General features: G+C 47.1%; 1 protein-coding gene across 1 annotated transcript in view; it reads right to left on the reverse strand.

The window, feature by feature from the left end:
• Positions 1-795: 795 nt before the first annotated feature.
• The window catches only part of LOC124789982 (balbiani ring protein 2-like), a 169,682-nt gene continuing 149,738 nt past the window's right edge, over positions 796-20,739 (reverse strand). Inside the window, exon 3 of the mRNA XM_047257559.1 lies at positions 796-1,004. Coding sequence (XP_047113515.1) covers positions 796-1,004 — 209 coding nt within the window. The remainder of the gene's footprint in view (positions 1,005-20,739) is intronic.

A 20,739-nucleotide genomic window follows, 5' to 3' on the forward strand; every position in this document is an offset into this window, starting at 1 on the left:
TCCTTGGTGTTGCTCCCATCATCAGCGATAGCAAAAATTCTACATCTTGTGTCTTCAGAATGCCATTAAAGAGACTCATCAACTACGTCACATGTTTGTGATTTGGCTTATCTTTATAAGTGTCTCTGGTCTTTACTGTTGTTATTCAGTAATGCATTTAACCCTAATAAATCCGCAGTTCCTTCTGACAGTGCGTTTTATAATTGTGTTGTTTCTTTTACTGACTGTGTTGGAGCCAGCTACAGTTTTATGCAGATCTCTGTGTACTGGTCACCATATCTTTACTAGAGTCACGGAACTGTTGCACCAGGTAGATGCATTGCTCGCCATGCGACATCACACTTACAGAACGGAAATATATCGCAAAACGCGCCAGAGAGCAATTTTGCTTTTCATTACAGTGCTTGTCTGGGTTGTCATACCAGTTGGCGTACTAGCAACCTATTTCTTCATACGTGATCCAATAACGACCACCACTGTATGCCTTCAAGGCTTCGTCACGATCTGTCGACTTCATTGCTTCGCCGTTGTGCTGGTGCTTCGACATAGGATGGGCATCGTCTGTGGTCAGCTGCTGAGGAGTACCCAGCCACCGGCGGGCAGCGAGGCTGAGCTGGAAGAGATGGCGACGTGAGTAGGACAGCGGGGGGCGGCGCAGTTGGCGGGGGCGGAGGTGCGGAGGCTGCAGCGCGCCAGGATGGCCCTCCATCGCTGCGCCCGCCTATGCAGCCTCCACTTCGGACCCGCACTGCTACTGGCTGTTCTGGGGGATTTCATCGTCATGACTTGCACTGCCTATTGGCTCATAGTTCTGACACCCCAAGCGGACAAGAATGCTGAAATACTCGTGAACGTGTATGCCCTGAGTACTGTCCTATGTCGCCAGCTGTTGGTCTGCTGGGTGTGTTCCTCTGCGGCTGAGCGCTCCGACAGAGCTGGTCTGTTGCTGTCCAGGCTGCAGCCACTACTGCGTCCCGGGCCAGGTGTCGATGTTCTGCGACTTCCTGTGGAGAAATTACGAGTGTCTGCCATAGGATTTTATGACATCGACCTTCATAAACACTGTTAGTGCAGCTGCCACTTATCTCGTGATACTTGCACAATTTCCTAGGTAAAGTTCTATATATGATCTTTGATAGGGTATCTCTCCTTCTAGTCGTGCAACTTATAGAAGCTGTTAATGGTGAAAACATCATATTTCAAATATAACATTAGTGTCACATGGATGCATGGTAGGTATAGGTTATTCTTCAATTATTCATATTGCTTATACTATCCAGAGAACTGTGAGACATGTGCATCTAAAGAAACAAAGCCCAATAAATGGATTCCTAAACACGTTGTACCAAATGTAATTATTTTCTTTCTACCTACAGGATGGATAATAAATGGACCTCTAACGTGAGTCACGTGAAGTAAATACTAGAACGCATCCTCCTGCAGTGAATTAGTTACTTGTCATACCAAGAGGATGCAGTAGAGCTCCAGTATAAGTTACTATTTCTACTTGGTCTTTATGTAATACGTTGCTGCTAAAACTTACTTCCACTATGTAGCACATGAGATTGGTTGGTTTGGGGGATTAAAGGGACCAGACGGCTATAGCACATGAGACACGTGCTCAAATGATTCAAATGGCTCTGAGCACTATGGGACTTAACTCTTAAGAGGTCATCAGTCCCCTAAAACTTAGAACTACTTAAACCTAAGTAACCAAAGGACATCACACACATCCATGCCCGAGGCAGGATTCGAACCTGCGACCGTAGTGATTGCGCGGTTCCAGACTGTAGCGCCTAGAACCGCTCGGCCACTGCGGCCGGCAGACAGACAGATGTTCTCAGGTCCGACGCCTATAGCCAAGACATAATATAGGGTTTTTCAAAAACTTGATTTCAAAACTCTATATTTATCGATATACATGTGATGAATTGCAAAATGCTCAGAAAACCTTGAGGATTTTCTACCCTGTTTCAAATGCTCTGTGTGTCCACCAGAAAATTTACATAATGTACCTGGTTTTATAGAAGTCATGGGGGCTGTTAATCTGGTATTCACTTCTTCTATGTCACGAGGTAAAGGCAAAGAAGAATTGAAACTATGAATGCCGGGTGGTGTCTCGGGGTCCTCTACGTCCTATCCAGCGTCGAAGCAGATTGTCGTTGTGAAACTAACATATGTTGTTGTATCAGTGTGTTGGCACTCCATCCTGTTGGAAAATGAAGTCATCGGAGTTCTCCTGAAGTTGTGGAAAAAGTCAGTTCTGCAGCATATGGAGATAAATCATTTAAGACACTATGTTTGCCTGTCAAAAGGAGCCACCATACTCTTTCTCACGAGAAATGTCACAACGAACCGTCACTTAAGGTGAGTCTTTTTGTGCTCAATAATGTCATTAGGGTTCCGGAAGCACCATAATCGCACGTTATGTCGTTTTGCTTTACCACTATCATAAAATGTTGCTTCATCACTGTAAATTGTCCGTGGTAGAAGCATATCGTCTTGCATGTCAACTACAAAGCATTGTTGAAGCCAACCTGTTTCCTTTATCACCAATCTGAAGAGCTTCCACAGATTGCAGTCTGTACAGTTTGTAGACCAAAAGCCGCTTTAACAGTCGCCAGACGTTAGTAAGAGGCATTGTCAGTTCTCTGCTTTCGTGGCGAGCAGACTTTCGAGGACTTCACTGAAATGTCCGAACTCATTCCACCATGTCGTCAGAAGTGTCAGGTCGACCTGGACTCTTACCTTTGTACAAGAATTTGGTAATACGAATGGCTGATGTTTTCGGATGCAGGCGCATGAATGCAGAAACGCCAATGAAGTTACCTGAACGGATACCAGTGACACACACTTTGCGCACAGCAGCACACAAAAGTCTTCCATTGAGTAGACGCCATCTTACTTGCAACTGGCTGTAAAATGAGATGACTCATTGTCTGACGTCTAAAGGTGATTTTCTGAAATTCTAGGCAACTTGCATTTCCTTGCCGGTACGTCCAATGTTTCGTAATTATTACCATCCAAAGTCAGCTCAGTATATAGGACATGAACTCTTTTCCATGAGGTTCAGCCTAGAGAGAGATGAATGTGAATAGCGTTTGAGCGTCATTGACAGACATTATTATATGTAAGACGCTGTTTGAAGTTACCTTGTTTTCTCTAGTTATTTCTGCTAAAGAAAAATGACACGTATTTCTAAGGTTATTTGTTGGTTGCAAATCTTCACCACAAATCATACTACACGAATAACACATACCTGGAGGAAAAGGAAATGATATCCATACGGCACACCGATAACACCAAACAAAAGCATTGCCATAAATGACTCTACAGTTCCGTGAAATGCGAGAATATACACTCAATTATTACGGATCTGTTGCCGCCTGGAAATACGGAATGGTTACGTGCAGTCATACACTTCAACGTAACATTCCATAGTAATGTACCAGAGGCGACGTAAGTAGTTGTTTATTGCCCATAAACCACGGGCTAATAACGAAATCTAAAATTAAGAAAAAAGTTCGTATTACTTACCATTCATCTATATTATCATGTGTTACACACAGATAATCACTATAATGTAAGTAAAGAGACGTGTTTATAACTAGAGTTCCGATCTTTTTGTACAGATTTTCTAGAAACATACAAATCAAATTTACGTTATCTTACAGTCCACCTATGTACAAACTGCAAAAGGTTGTCGGCCAGTTTTTGTTAGTCACAATCTCCTATACTTCCTTCAAAATTTTACTTCTCAATATCATCATCTACGATGCGACAGATGAGAAGGAACGCTTTGACTCACAGAAACTGAATTAGATTCCGGCATATACATATAACACTAAATACTTTAAACAAGTAGCTGAGTGCCATATAGCATGAAACATCATTTCACTAAAGTATTTTCTGTGTTGAAAAACTACATTACACAACAACACTAGTCAGGAATCGATTTTCTTATGACTGGAGGTAAAGTAATAAGAGTGGAATCATAGTTTAAATTGATCCTCCATGCTGAGTCAAACTGTGAGCGTCACGTTAGCAAACATGTTATTCACAGGCTGAAGCTGCAGGAGACAATGTACATGTCAACATTTCAGATTTAGTCTCAAGCAGACATTCACATGTTTGAACACCTTTGATATTATTTTCTACCCAGGTAGGTCCCTGACAAACTCCCTGATTAGTAGTTCCTGTACAGTCATAAGTATTAGAAGGACAGCAAAATCCTTTCTACATGAGATATGCACCAGGCCACTCCTCCGACTGAGGTGGTTGGAAGCAGGGTTAGAAGTGTGGCGGCGGCAGCAACGGCGATATAAGTTCATTACATCTATTCCCCTCCCCTCAGTCAAGCCCTCATCTTGGATGTAGGCCAATCAGACAAAACACACAGGTGTAACCTACAAATCGCAGCGCGGTATTTTATCGGTCATTAAAGTGGTACAGTCAGCCCGTATGTTCCCTGGTGTCTTGTTCTCTGTACCTCCAACGTGGCGGCAAGACCTGATCGTAGCTTGATCTTTGTAGCAAAGTTAAATAACTCTATGAAGAAACCAAAAGTTGTTTGTATTATTTATCAAAATACACAAAGAAGTGTTCTGTAACAGTGTAAAACACACATGATTCCTTCTTAGACGACGCGTATTTCTTGAAAACAGGACGATCAGAGGGTTTCTAAGCCAACACACTCGTATAATATTTAGACCTGCCAATCGTAATCAGTGATTTATCAGCCGTTAAAGAAAAACAGCCAATCACTATGTATCCCAGAGCCCCCATGTAGTCAACATTCTCAGTAATCCAACACACACACACACACACACACACACACACACACACACTCTCTCTCTCTCTCTCTCTCTCTACATTTTCCAATAACTTCCCAGTATTTTACCGGCCAATACGACAAAACGATTTGGATGTATCCCAAATTCGGCCATCTAGTTCTCTGAACCCCACTTACAGACACCTTCTCTATTTCCACAGTACTTAGTGCAAAGCACTATGACCTCTGAGATTAACTATCACAATGTTATTTCATCGTGTAAATTGTCTGTATTATAGTTCTATATCAGTGTGAAACACACAATGCTTGGTTACTGGCAATACTGACTTAACCTACAGGTTAAGGTAAAATTAAAGATGGCTGTCTTACGCTGCTGTGTTGTTAAAACTAATGCTGAATATGTAATTTCGTCGAACTGTTATGTGTGTGACAGTCATTCCAAGTTTACCTTAACCTGTAAGTTATATCAGCTGTGAAAACAGAGTCGACATTATAGATGTGGCAAAAACTGTGTAAAATCTAATGTGAGTGTCTATCGTGGCTTGCACCAAGTGGTTTGCAAATGCTGACCTATAGTCGTCAACAAACGCACCTTAACCTATGGGTCACAATAGTAGTACCAACGAGCGAGCCCTATTTGTTTTTCTACTACTTTACAATAACAATACAGGCAGTTTGGAGATGTAAATAATGATAAGTGAGGGTTCATTATGACTTTCACCGAATGGCGTACAGATATCGTTCTACATCATCGTCAAGCATGCCTTAACTTGAAACTACAATGGTAGTGCCAATAAGCAAGCAACATACGTTTTGTACCGTTATAGATTAAATCTTTACATATTTTGATATATAGTAGTAGAGGGGTTTTGTGGGCGCACGACAGCAAGGTCTTCAGCGCCCGTTCAGTACCACAGTGAGATGGGTGTCAAGGGAAAAAAAAAAAAAAAAAAAAAGCTCAGAATATTTACATAAAACGGAACATAAAACACGGGAAACAATCATTGGAAAAGATGTGCTCACCCAAACCGAAGCGTGGGATGAAGCAGGGCGTCAGCAGTATAACATGGACAACACAGGAAGAAAATGGTAGAGGGAGCTAAAACAATGGAGCAGATGGAAGTGGCTGGCTGACCGCAAGGAAAAAAGGGAGGAGTCAGCCACTCTGCAATACACTAAAACCTCCAGCCTAAAAGTTTAGGCCAGAGTCCAGACACATCACAAAACTTAAAAACCCTAGACACACACGTCTCATCATTAGCTAAAACACAGGGCAGATCCCCATCAACTTGTGCTTCTGCCCTTGCATCACGGTATAAAATGCAGTCTGTTAAAATGTGGCGGACAGAGATGTGCACACCACAAGCATCACAAAACGGAGGATCCTCCTGCCGTAACAAATAGCTATGCGTCAGAGGACAGTGCCCGATCCGAAGACGTGTGAGGGCCACCTCTTCCCGTCTGAGCAACCGGCAGGAGGAACGCCACGGCCGAGTGGTTGACTTTACCGACCGCAGTTTATTGGCCGTCACCGCCAGCCATTCGTCCTCCCACAACTCCATGCACTTCCTGTGGAGTGCAGCGATGACTGACTGCAAGGGGATAGGACACTGGACCACATCCTGCTCTCTGCAGGCCTCCTTGGCAGCCCGATCAGCCTGTTCATTGCCCCATATGCCGACATGACCAGGCACCCAGCAGAAGGATACCTCTTTACCCCGCTGTTGGAGCAAGTACAGTTGGCTATGTATCAGCTGGACCATCTCTTCAGTCGGGTATAGGCTCTGCAGCGATTGTAAGGCACTAAGAGAATCGGAGCAGAGAAGAAATCGATCGCCCCGAACACGATGCAGCTGCTCCGGTGCCGTCAGGATCGCGTGGAGCTCCGCTGCGAAAACGGTATATTCAGCAGGGAGGCGAATCCGGGTAACATGGTCAGGGAACACCACAAGACAGCCAAGGATATTCTCCTGTTTGGAGCCTTCAGTGTAAACGACAGTGAAACCGTGATGCACATCTAAAATGTTAAAAAAAAGTGACTGGAATGTAAAATCTGGCTTGCCATCCTTCTTAAAACGAGTCAAATCTAAAATAAGTTTCGGTCTTCGGAGGAGCCAAGGTGGAGATCTGCTCCAACCGCGACGTAAAACACGAAGATCAGCCATAGACATTGCAGCGAGGCAATCCTGTGCGCGAATCCCATAGGGCTGCGTCGCACGTTGCCGGTTATGAAATAACCGTGCCAGAGGAGGCTGAGCAACGGTATGGTATGCAGGTGTGTATGGTGTGGACAAAGTTTTATACGCCTGGCGTACCATAAGTAGCCGTCGCCACATATGAAGTGGCGGTTCACCAGCCTCTGCACAGAGGCTTGGTATGGGGCTAGTTCGGAATGCCCCAGTGGCCAACCGCAGCCCTTCATCGTGGACAACGTCCAAAATCTTTAAGTACGAAGGCCTCACAGACCCATACACCGTGCACCCATAATCGAGCCGAGATCGCACAAACGCCCTGTAAAACTGGAGCAGACAAGTTCTGTCAGCTCCCCATGTACTGTGGCTAAGACATTTTAAAATGCTTAAAGCCTGAAGCGACCGCCGTTTCAGGTCTTTACGATGAGGTAACCACGTGAGCCTCGAGTCAAAAATGAGCCCCAGAAATCTCACCGTGTCTTTAAAAGAAAGAATAGTGTCCCTCAAGCGCAACTCAGGAAAGGTGAAAATCGAACGAGAACGGTTAAAAAGAACACATACAGACTTCTCGGTGGAAAACTTAAATCCACTCTTCAGCGCCCAGTCATCCAAACGCCTAATAGTAAGTTGCAACTGACGAGTTGTCGTTGCAAGGCTTGAAGAAGAGCAGAACAAAGAGAAATCATCCACAAACAAAGAACACTGGACAGGACCTTTCACCATGGACGTAATGCTATTAATAGCGATGGCAAACACAGTCACACTTAAAACGCTACCCTGAGGGACACCATTCCCCTGCTCAAGGCGATCAGACAGGACGTCACCAATTCGGTATCTAAAATATCGTGGCGAGAGGAAAGACTGAATAAAAAGAGGAAGACAACCACGAAAACCCCATTCGTGAAGCTGCGCCAGGATGAGACGCCTCCAAGTGGTATCGTAGGCCTTCTCGATGTCGAAAAATACACCTAGAAGGTGATGACGGCGGAGGAAAGCTTGTTGGATAGCCGCCTCCAGGAGGGCAACGTTATCGAAGGTGGAACGAAACCTCCCGAACCCACACTGATAGCGACTAAGTAGTTGCCGGGATTCTAACATCCAGACAAGGCGGCGGTTCACCATCCGCTCCAAGATCTTCCCTATGCAACTAGTGAGGGCAATACTACGGTAGCTACTTGGGCTCGAGCGGTCTTTCCCAGGTTTTAAAAAAGGGATTAAAACTGCCTCACGCCACGCGTCAGGAAAGTGACCCGACGCCCAAATGGCATTAAAAAGTGCGAGGAGGATTTCTTTGTTGCGCATTGTGAGGTGCCATAGCATGCTGTAATGGATCCTGTCGTGACCAGGGGAAGTGTCACGAGCTCCAGACAATGCAGAATCCAGCTCCCACATAGAAAAAGGGCAGTTGTAAACTTCATGAGAGGTGGGCTGGAAGTTCAGACTACACCTCTCAGCAACCGCTCTATGGCGCTGGAAACCTGGATCCTGACTGGTTGTGGCAGTAAGTGTCGAAAAATATGCTGCCATAGTCTGGGCAATGTCTCGCGGATCTGTGTGGAGAGTGCCGTTATTCATTACAGCATCTATGGGCCACCTCCCTCCTCTGCCAGAAATTCTCCTAATGGTCTCCCACACAATGGAACTTTGGTGGAACGATTAATGGTGTTCAGCAACTTTTGCCACGACCTCTTCTTGCTCTCACGAAGAGTGCGGCGACATCTCGCCCTCGCCACCCGAAAGGCTGCAAGATCCTCAGCAGTCGGCCGACACTTGAACCGCCGCAGAGCCGCACGCCTGGTCCTGATTGCAGAGCGGCATTCGTCACTCCACCAAGGCACAGGTGGCCTTTTCCGGTGGCCTGTGGACTGTGGAATGGATGCCGCAGCGGCATGGTGGAACGTTTTGGTAATATGATCCACCCACACCTCAACATTCGCACAGTGTTCGAATTGGGCCAACTGGCTATAAAGTGTCCAGTCAGCTCCACTGAGCACCCATCGTGGTTGTCTCCTTTCGGGGACCACGCCATCTGGCAGGTGAATCCACATTGGGAAATGGTCACTACCGTGCAAGTCAGCGACCACTTCCCAGTGAGCACTAGCGGCAAGAGCTGGAGAACAAAGCGAGAGATCAATGGCAGAGAACGACCCAGTCGCCATGCAGAAATGAGTACTCTGTCCTCCATTGAGCAAGTAGGCACAGGATGACAGGAGAAGCCTCTCAATTGCTCTACCCCTGGGGCAGGTAATTGCAGAGCCCCAAAGCACATTGTGGGCATTAAAATCACCACAAATAATGAATGGCTGGGGGAGCTGTGTAAGAAGGTCGGTGAGGGCCGCTTCATCAAGAGCATCATGTGGGGGCAAGTAAAGTGAACATACAGTCAATGGATGACGCACGTGCACGGACACAGCGACGGCCTGTAGAGTCGTCATAAGTGAGAGAGGCGAGGAATGGTAGTCCGTCCTGACGAAAATACCTACGCCTCCTCTAGCTCTCTCTCCACGCAGGTCGTCCTTTTTGTGGAGTGTATAGCCTCGTATCTCAGGGGAGTATGATGGATGGAAATACGTCTCCTGGAGACAGAGACACAATGGTCGACCCTGAGAAAGTAGACGAAGTTCCTCCACATGCTTCCTGAACCCTTGCAAGTTCCACTGGAGTATGGGAGCCATCTATGTTGGGGGTAGCACCTTCATCCTGTCTCTCCGACGGGGTGGGGAGACCGCAGCAGGTGGAGGGGCAGTTGTGGGACGAGATGATTGCCCCACACATACATCGTACTCCATCAACTCTGGGGAAGAGTCAGATGAAGCCTCGCGTAAAACAACATCCGCATGGTCAGATGGTTTACCACTGGATTTGACCCGCTGTTGCTGCTGCACAGTAGCTTTCTGTGGCTTGGGGCACTTTGGGGGAGCGGATGTGGGAGTGGTAATTGGCGCACTGGGCTTGGGGACAACCTCAGCTGTTGGAGGCGCGAGGGGCTGGACCAAGTCCGCCACTGTACTTTTGTCTGCCGTTCGAGTAGGGGCTACTGGCTCTGGAACACTGGCTGCATTGCAAGTGCACTGACAGCTACAGGTGTTAGTGCCAACACTCACCACCTCAGTCTGCGTTGAGGCATCGACTTTTCGAGTAGGCTTCTGTACCAGGGATGCAAAAGATGTAGCAAATGCGGGAGGTTGCATCGACTTATAAATCTTCTTGGCCGCACCATAAGGGATACGCTTGGTTGTTTTTATTTCCTGGACCTTGCGTTCCTCTAAAAATATGCGGCAGTCCCTACTCCAAACAGGGTGGTTCCCAGAGCAATTAATACATTTAGCCAGAGACGAACAACCAACTCCTTCATGAGCAGCCTGACCACAGTTTCCACAAGTCGCTCCGCCTTTACAGCCTAAGGTGGTACGCCCTAAACGCTAGCATTTGAAACAGCGCATTGGGGCTGGGAAATAAGGCCTCACACTAAGGCGAAGGAAGCCAGCTTTAACATGTTCAGGAAGTGTTGTGCTACTGAAGGTCAGAATAAAGGAGTCGGATTTGACAAGAGTGCCATCAACCCTCTTCATGATGTGTTGGACATCAACGATACCTTCCGGAGCCCACTCACGTTGCAGTTCTTCCTTGAGAATATCAGCTAGATCCCGGCAAGTCACAACACCTTTGCTATAATAGTTCAAGGTGCTGTGCAGTTCAGTGTCTATGGCATACTCTCCAAGGCATTTAACAGATTGGAGGTTAGTTGCTTGCTGGGAAGTGGAAGTTTCCACTAGCAAGGTCCCATTACGTAAGCGCTTCACCGATTTTAAGGAGCCACAGATTCCCTCCAATCCCTTTTGTATATAGAAGGGCGAAACCTTCTCGAAACTACCCTCCTTCCGTTTCACAATGCGAAACACATTCGGATTACCAGAATGCATTCTGTTACCTAAGACTGGACTTTTCAAAGAAGCGCCGGAGTCAGGGGGACTGACTGCACGGGCCCTCTTAAGAGACTGGGTGTTAGAACCTTCCAGCGGACCACCCTTTCCGCTGGGAGGAAGAAAAGAGGATTTCGAAGGATCCATCTCGGTCCCACGAGCAGCTAGGGAACTAGAAGTCCACCTAGACAGAGCCCCGCGTGCCTAGGTAAGCCTTATACAACTGAGGTGCGGCAGGTTCCCCAGAGGTTGCCCGCTATCGACTGTTCCACCTCAAGAGCCATGCATCTCATCAGCGCGCAGCACACCTTGAGATTGAGGGTTTTTTTATAGAGGTTTATTCCATCCTCGCGATCCGGGCGGTCAAGCCAAGATCCCCATTCCCTGAGACACACAACATTCCACCACCGCGCCGCACGGTGGTCGTTGAAGTATGCTTAGAGGTTACGGTGACAGGGGACTGGCGGAGCTTACCAGTCCCCAGCTCAGGAACCCCGGGGTCGCCAAGCCCGTACCCAGCAAACGAATGCTGAGTCCCTGGGGGCTTTGATATATAATGCTTTCGGTAAAGTGATACTTTAGTTTGGGTCAAACGACGAATTTATATCGGAGACTGCAGCTTCTTTTGTGTGGAGCCCTGTCCATTATTGTGTTTGATGGAGACAAGGTGGGTAGCCGATATTTTTATCTAACTTTTTGGAAAGCTACGGTATCGTGTTTTGTGCCTTCTGTACTTATAATTGCTTACTACAAAAAATATATTTTAAGTGATACACTGCATTAAATATTTCTCCATACCACATCATTTGTTGTGTACTTTCTGGAGCTGAAGTGCCAATTAATATAACGTCGGTGGATTAGCATGCTATACATAGAAACTGATACACCTGTCCAATATCGTGTAGGGCCCCCGCGAGCTTGCAGACGTGTCACAGCACGACGTGATATGGACTCAGCTAGTGTCTGATGGGGTGCTGGAGGAAATGATACGATGAATCCTGCACGGCTGTCCATACATCCGTAAGAGTACGAGGGGGTGAAGATCTCTTCTGAACAGCACGTTGTAAGGCATCCTAGATATGCTCAATAATGTTCATGTCTAGGGAGTTTGGAGGCCAGCGGAAGTGTTTAAACTCAGAAGATTGTTCCTGGAGCCACTCTGTAGCAATTCTGGACGTATGGGGTGTCACATTGTCCTGTTGGAATTGCCCAAGTCCGTCGGAATGCACAATGTACATGAATGGATGCAGGTGATCAGACAAAATTCTTACCCACGTAGGACCTGCCATATTTGTATCTAGACATATCTGTGGGTCCCATATCACTCCCACTGCACACGCCCCACACCATTACAGATTCTCCGCCAGCTTGAACAATCCTCTGCTGAAATTCAATGGTTTCATGAGGCTCTTTCCATACCCGTACACATTCATCCACTCTATACACCTTGAAATGCGTCTCGTCCGGTCAGGCAATATGTTTCCAGTCATCAACAGCCCAATTCAGGTGATGACGGAACCAGGTGAGGGGCATCAAGGGTACACGAGTGGGCCTTCGGTTCCAAAAGCCCATATCGATGATGTTTCGTTGAATAGTTCGCACAGTGACACTTGTTGATGTTTCAGCACTGAAATCTGCAGCAATCTGCCAAAGGGTTGGATTTATGTCACGCTGAACGACTTCCTTTAGCCGTCGTTCGTCCCGTTCTTGCAAGATCTTTTGGAGGCCGCAGAGATGTCGGAAACTTGATGTTTTACCGGATTTCTGATATTCACGGTATACTCGTGAAATGGTCGTATGCGAAAATCCCTAACACATCACTACCTCGGAGATGCTGTGTCCCATCGTTCGTGCGTAAACTATAACACCACCTTCAAACTCACTTAAATCTTCATAACCTACCATTGTAGCTGCAGTAATCGATCTAACAACTGCGCCAGGCACATATAGGAGCTGCCGACCGCAGCGCCTTGTTCTGCCTGTATACATATTCCTACACCAGTTTCTTTGGCGCTTCAGAATAGAGGAACAAGCTGGACCTAATATAGCATATTATCAAGCAGGATTTAGAAAAGGTAGATCATGTGCGGAACAGATTCTTAATTTTTAAAAAAATGAGAGTTAGAGCTATACAAAATAAAAAGACAGTAGTTACTTTCGGTAGACTTCAAGAAGACCTACGACTCAGTTGACAGACAAACACTGTTCCAGATACTTTATGAATCAGGGATAGACGAAAACACCAGAAGGCTTGTTGAACTAACGCTCACATATACAATAACAAGGATTACGTTTCGAGGCGAAATTTCTGGGCTATTCTAAATCAAAACAGGAGTTCGAAAAGGAGATAGACCGTCCCCAATTCTCTTTAACTTGGTTTTAGATATAGTACTAAAAACATGGGAAAGAACATTAAAAAACAGAGGCACAAAGGGTATAAGTATGTGCCAAGGAAAAAACAAATCTGAAGTGAAATGTTTAGCCTTTTAGGATGATATGCCATTGACAACTGGAAACCGAACAGACGCTACAGTTATGCTTGATCTATTACACGAGATTGCTGAAAAGACTGGGCCAAAAATATCCTATGAAAAAACCGAGTATATAGAATACCAAACATAATACAGAGAAGTTTATGAAAGAAAAGTATGGAAAAATTAAAAGAATTGATAGATTCAAGTACCTGGGGGAGTGGGTCCAAGCCAATGGACTGGATAACACAACACATAAAGAAAGAATAAAAAAGTTAGAGTGTGTGTATAGATTAACACAAAACTACTACAATAAAAAATCAATATTCAAACAAGCGAAGATTTGACATTAAAATTCCGTTATTAGGATACAAGCAAAGTATGGATCAGAGTGCCTACCACTGAATAAGAAAGGCGAATTAAGAGAACTAGAAAAAACGAGAAAGAAAAATACTAAGAAAAATTCTAGGTCCTAAGGATAAGAAGGAAAATAGGTGGCTTAAAAGGAGACATGAAGACATAAAAAATACAGGAAAGATCATAGATACAATGAGGAAGAGATGGCTAAAATTTTATATGCATTTAAAAAGCATGGAAGAAACACAAATTACAAAGAAAATTTTTTATTACGTTAGTAAGCTGAAAATACTGTAGGATGGATAGAAGCAATAAAGAAAGTTGCCAACAAAATAGGTGTTACTGATGAAATAATACGTGACAGGAATCACTTCAGGCTACTGATAAAAAACGCAAACTATGAAGAAGATGGGCCATAACATCGTCCCAAGAGAGTGTGAACAGATGAGCAGAGACGAGCAGTTGGCGAGAATATGAAGAAGTACTGGGAAGAACGGAAGAAAAAGAAAAACCGTAAGTCTTGATTTGTAAGCGGTCCATCGCATGAAGTTCGCCTAAGACGAACTGTCAAACATTACTGCCTTGCCTGCTTAGGATATTATTTTAGCCACATGGGATTTGTACTGTTGTAGAACAATAGTATAGACAACAAAGCCGAAGAAATAACATTGGGACACTTCATTTCAGTACCCATTGTGCCTTGCACTAAGTGGGAAACAAATATCAAACTCTGGTCGTGCCAAGTTGTGTACAGAGAACATAATAGCCGACTCCGAGGTACATTCTGATTGGCTGTTTCATTTTGGTTGGTTGGTTGGTTGGTTTGTGGGATTGAAGAGACCAGACTGCCACGGTCATCGGTCCCTTGTTCCAAAACAAAAACACCCGCACAGAATATAAACGACAATGGAAAGGACGACAGACGACACAAGACTAGAATGACTTATACAGGTGCAAGACAAAACGAATTAAAATCACACAGAGTGTGGTGGTGGTTGGCCACTAGAGAGAAAAAAAACGAAAAGCCAACCAACGTGAACTCATTAAAAACTCAGTCTAAAATCGTAGGCCGAAGGCCAGAATCAAAACAAAAAGGACATAAAAACACTCAGATTAAATGATAAAAAGCCCTGCCCGAATAAAACGCAAAACTAAACCTGTCATAGCACAGTCATCAGGTAAATGGGCAGGGAGCGTATCAGGCAGTTCAAACGTCTGCCTGAGCACAGCTAAAAGTGGACAGTCAAACAAAATGGGAACCACTGTCAATGCCGAGCCGCAGCGACATAGAGAGGGGAACTCACGGCGCAATAAGTGGCTGTGCCTCATCCGTGTGTGCCCAACGCGCAGTCGGCAGAGGACGACAGACTCCTTGCTAGAGACTCGCAAGGAGGAGCGCCACACAGTCGTCGTCTCCTTGATGGCACGGAGTTTGTTAGGGGTGGTCACACCGCGCCATTCAGCGTCCCATAGTGCGAAAACTTTGAGGTGCAAGACTGATTGCAAATAAGTCTCCGGGGGGCCAACGTCCAGAGAGGGTTTACTAGTGGCCTCTTTCGCCAGGCGGTCAACATTTTCATTGCCGAGTATGACAACATGGCCTGGGGTGCACATAAGGACAACAGACGACCGCAATGGGCAACAGTATGCAGGGACTCCTGGATAGACATTAACATACGAGAACAAGGGAAACACTGGTCGGTAGCTCGTAAATTGCTATAGATAACGAAGGACTCATCTGAGCAGGAGCGGATATACTCTAGGGCACGAAAGGTGGCGACCAGCTCAGCAGTAAAAACGCCGCAGCCAGCTGGCAATGAATGTTGTTCAGAGTGGTCCCGGTCCCCTAGAGTCAGAGCATAACCAACACGACCAGCAACCACCGAGCCGTCAGTGTAAACAACGCCAGAGCCCTGATACGTGGCCAGGATGGAATAAAAGCGGCGGCGGAAGGCCTCCGGAGGGACTTAGTCCTTTGGGCCCTGTGCCAAGTCGACCCGAAGGTAAGGGCGAGGAACACACCATGGGAGTGTACGCAAAGGGGCCCGGAAAGGAGGCAGAATAGGTAAAGCGCCAAGCCCGGAGAGAAGCTCTTTGACGTAGGCCGCAATAGTACAAGCTGACCGGGGCCGAGGTTCTGGCAAATTCACGACCGATTGCGGGAACAGAAGACGAGAATTTGGATGCCTGGGCAAGCTAAAAACGTGGGCAGCATAAGCAGACAGCAAACGTTGGTAAAAACGTGGGCAGCATAAGCAGACAGCAAACGTTGGCGCCGTGAACGCAGTGGAGGGACACCTGCCTCCACAAGTATGCTGTCCACAGGGCTGGTCCGCAAGGCACCAGTGGCAAGTCGTATTCCGCTGTGTAGGAGTGGGTCCAGCAAACGCAACGCAGAAGGGCATGCCGAACCATAAGCCAGGCTCCCATAATCCAGACGGGACTGGATTAACGCCTGGTAGAGCCGAAAGAGGGTAGAGCGGTCGGCGCCCCAGCTGGTGTGGCTCAGGCATCGCAGAGCGTTTAGATGCCGTAAACACATCGGTTTAAGCTGCCGAATATGAGGCAGCCAAGTCAACCGGGCACCAAAACTTCCCCCCAAAAACCTATGTGTCTTAATCACAGCAAGAAGTTCGCCATCAAGATAAAGCCGCGGCTCAGTGTGAACATTGCGTCGCCGGCAGAAATGCATAGCGCAGGTTTTGGTAGCCGAAAACTGAAAGCCATGCGCTACAGCCAAAGACTGCGCCTTGCGGATAGTGCCTTTCCAGTCCAGATACATTAGGTACGCCTGTACCACCACGTACAATAGCTACTGTTAACCATCCGTTGCCATGGGTAAAGGAATCATTGATGTCGATGCTGAAGTTCAGTCTGCAACCACAGAAGACTGCGGGTCCATCCAATAGAGAATGTGCAGCAACAGATTTGATAGTATTCTTTTTCTTGTCGGCGGCAGATGTTGTCATTTCAACGTCTTCTGTGGTTGCAGACTGAACTTCAGCATCGACATCAATGATTCCTTTACACATGGCAACGGATGGTTAACAGTAGCTATTGTACGTGGTGGTACAGGCGTACCTAATGTATCTGGACTGGAAAGCTTCGTCGATCGTGACATCATAGCCTATCGGACATATCATGTGACAGAAAATGCAAATAAAGACTTCGGCAAATCAACATATATGTCACCCTCACCCTTCTCCTTGTATACACGTAGTAGACGTAAGATATCTCTTAATGAAACTGTATTTATATGGATCAAAGGTAAAGGTACCTGTGAATATGTTAAATTTGTTGGTGATTGTACAATGTATTTTCATAAATAAAGTGATCTGTAGCGTAGCTGAGAACTGGGGAACGTACATCTAGAATCTGTCGACATAGAGTATGCAACAGCATGTTACGTCAGCTCTCTGAGCGCTTGATCTTTGACCCCGCCGATAAGGCGGTGCTACGCAATCTTGGCAGCGCGCCAGCCACGGAGAGACCGACAAACAGCCGGCGGCTGCAATGCCAATAGAGCTATAGTAAAGGCAGAAATCGTCAGCTTACAGGGAAGAGGAGACAGAATTTCCCACCACAGCAGCGAGCCCCTTTAGTGCAATTAAAAACACTGAGGACAGATCCCTGTGGCGCCCCATTATCCTGAACTCCGAAGGAGCTAAGTGAGGCTGCGGCTTGCACCCGGAAGGTTCGATGCGACAGAAAATTTCGGATGGAAATCGGCAGTGGACCGCGAAGACCCCATCCATGAATCGTAGAAAGGATGTGATTACATCAAGTCGTATCGCACGCCTTCCGCATGTCGGAAAAGACCGCAACCAGGTGCTGATGGCGGGCAAAGGCAGTACGGATGGCCGACTCCAGGCTCACCAGATTGTCGGTGGCAGAGCGGCTTTTACAGAACCCACCCTGAGATGGAGCCAGAAGGCCCCGAGACTCCAGTACCCAATTGAAGTGCCAGCTCACCATCCGTTCAAGCAACTTGCAAAGAACGTTGGTAAGGCTAATGGGACGGTAGCTGTCCACCTCCAAAGGGTTCCTGCCATGTTTCAGAATGGGGATAACAATACTTTCCCGTCATTACGAGGGAAACTTACCCTTGACCCAGAGACGGTTGTAAAGGTCGAAGAGCCGTCGATGGCAGTCCAATGAAAGGCGTTTCAGCATCGGACAGTGGATGCGATCTGTCCCAGGAGTGGGCCTGTGAAGGGAGTGACTGACATAGATGCAGACAACACCGGATACCCTTTAATAAGGGACCCAGTTCCTATTATAACCCTGATAGCCACGGAGGGCGGGGGTTTGCATTGCGGGAAACCAAGTTCCTTGAAGAGCAATACACAGGAAAGGGTGAAGGCTGATAAGTTGTCGAAGATCAGCTAGATGGTGGAAGAAACCGCCGGAGTTCCACTGGAGGATGGTGTTGCCCATGGCTGAGAAAGGTTTGATGGGGCTGGGGAGGCAGATTACGGCCCTGGGTCACCTGCTGCCACCGCTTGAGCACCTGTGCAAGTACTACCAGCGAAATCAAGGTACTCAGCGGACGCCAGGATCTCCACCTCATCCTCAGACGCAGAGCTCGAAGGGTGCAGTTGGGTGGGTGCCACCGCAAGGTCTTTGGCCTTAGAGGTCTTTCTCCTGGACTTCTCTTGCTGAACCTTGGGTTTAACCAGCTGGGACGGCTTCACCGATTCAGTCTCTGGAACGGAGGAGGATCGCGAAGCCCTATGACCAGCTGCAGGTGGGAACTTATGCCACTGTCAGGCGTCATCCTTACCGCTGGTGGAAACCCTAGAAGGGAGGGACCCAAGTGACCCCTTTAGAGCGAGAGTAGCTCAAGAAGTTGGACGCTTCTCCAGCTGAGAAGCGGGTACGGACCCCTGCGACAGGTGGGAGGGTGTTGCCCTTGAGGTAGGTGCCGCAGGAGCAACAGGGCGGGTCGATCCCCCTATGGGCAAGGGGGCATGTAGAGTTGTACGGCCTGGTGATTTTGCTGGAATATGCTATATTAAAGGGGCTAACACGGTTGTCGTTGCAGCGGCATAAGAGGAAGTCAAGCGCACAGGATGGAGGCGTTCTTATTTCCTCTTAGCCTCAGTACAGATCAGTCAGTACAGGATCTTATATTCCATGATTTTGTCCTTCTTCTGTAAGAACATGCAGTCTGGCGAGCAAGGTGAATGAGGCTCTCAACAGTTGACACTGATGGGAGGTGCAGCACATGGAGTTTCGGGATGTGATGGGCGTCCGCAATCTCGACATGTGAGGCTGGAAGTACAGTGGGAAGACTTATGGCCAAACTTCCAGCACTTAAAGCACCGCAACGGGGGAGGGATATAGGGCTTGATGTCACAATGGTAAGCCATCACCTTGACGTTCTCCAGTAATGTATCATCCTCGAATGCCTAGATGAAGGCACCAGTAGCAACCTATTTGTCCCTCAGACCCCAATGAACGAACCGGACAAAATGAACACCTCGACACACTGGGCGGAGGATGCCGTTTTTATCAAAACTGACCCAGAGCGCATTTGGAACAAGCCCTCCACCTCCCCAAACTTGTCCTCTAAAAGCTCTAGAATGAACTGAGGCTTCATGGATACAAAGGATTAGCCATCAGCTTTGGAACAGATGAGATACCTGGGCGAATACATGTCACTGTCATTCATTGCCTTTCGTTCCTCCCATGGTATGGCCAGGAAGGGGAACGAATTGGGGTCATAAACGTTAACTTTAAAATAAGCCCTCAAACGCTTAGAGACTGCTGGTGGCTGGACACCAGTAAGAGATGATGTGCCACGCTTCATTGCGTTTCATCCACCCTGATGCCACCTACTCCGACCAAGGGCCCTCCCCATGGGCGCCACCCAGCCACAGTAAGGGCCACCTGACAGGATGGCCATTGCCGGAACTCTTGATGCCGCAGGGAGATGGGAATCTACTCCTTGGCATACATGGGGAGTAAACGGTGTATGCAACAGCAGAGCGATCCCTGTGTGGTCAGGGGGCTACAAACAACAGGGTACATGGCGGCCCCACAACAATGGACTGCCTACCACGCTGGATGTTAAGTGACATGTAGTCCATTGTCGCCATCAGTGCAGAAAGCGGCACTGCACATTGCATGGCGGAAGCTGCATGCAGAAACGTATTCATGCCCAAGAGATGGAATGCGGGCAGGACTACAATGCAACAACAAATAAGCTGGCGAAAGATCTCAACGCAATATGGACACAATGCACCAAGTAAGGCGCCCTTCCTCAATCGGCTCGCTCTTCGGAAAAATTTTGAGAGATGGAGGTCAAACCCAACAGGGGACCATCACATACGGCCGAAAAGTTTGAGACTCCTTGTAGTCGCCTCTTACGACAGGCAGGAATACTGCGGGCCTATTCTAACCCCCGAACCCGCAGAGGGCTGCTGGTTATGAAATAGCGGTGCCAGTGGAGGCTGAGCAACGGTATGGTATGCAGATGTGTATGGCGTGGACAAAGTTTTATACGCCTGGCACACTGTAAATAGCCGTCGGCGCATATGAAGTGGCGGTTCACCAGCCTCTGCACAGAGGCTTGGTATGGGGCTAGTTCTGAATGCCCCAGTGGCCAACCGAAGTCATTCATGGTGCACAACGTCCAACGTCTTTAAGTAAGGCCTCGCAGACCCATACACCGTGCACCCATAATCGAGCCGAGATCGCACAAACACCCTGTAAAACTGGAACAGAGAAGTCCTGTCAGCTCCGCATGTACTGTGGCTAAGACATTTTTAAATACTTAAAGCAATTAAATTGACCGTCGTTACAAGTCTTAAAGATGAGTTAACCACGTAAGTTTCGAGTCAAAAATGAGCCCCAGAAATCTCACCGTGTCTTTAAAAGTGAGGATAGTGTCTCTCATCTGCAACTCAGGAAAGATTAAAATCGATCGAGAATGGTGGAAAAGAACACATACGTACTTCTCGGTGGAAAACTTAAAACCACTCTTCATGGCCCAGTCATCC

This window comes from Schistocerca piceifrons, chromosome 1 (genome assembly GCF_021461385.2).
Source record: "Schistocerca piceifrons isolate TAMUIC-IGC-003096 chromosome 1, iqSchPice1.1, whole genome shotgun sequence".
Classification (NCBI taxonomy): domain Eukaryota; kingdom Metazoa; phylum Arthropoda; class Insecta; order Orthoptera; family Acrididae; genus Schistocerca; species Schistocerca piceifrons.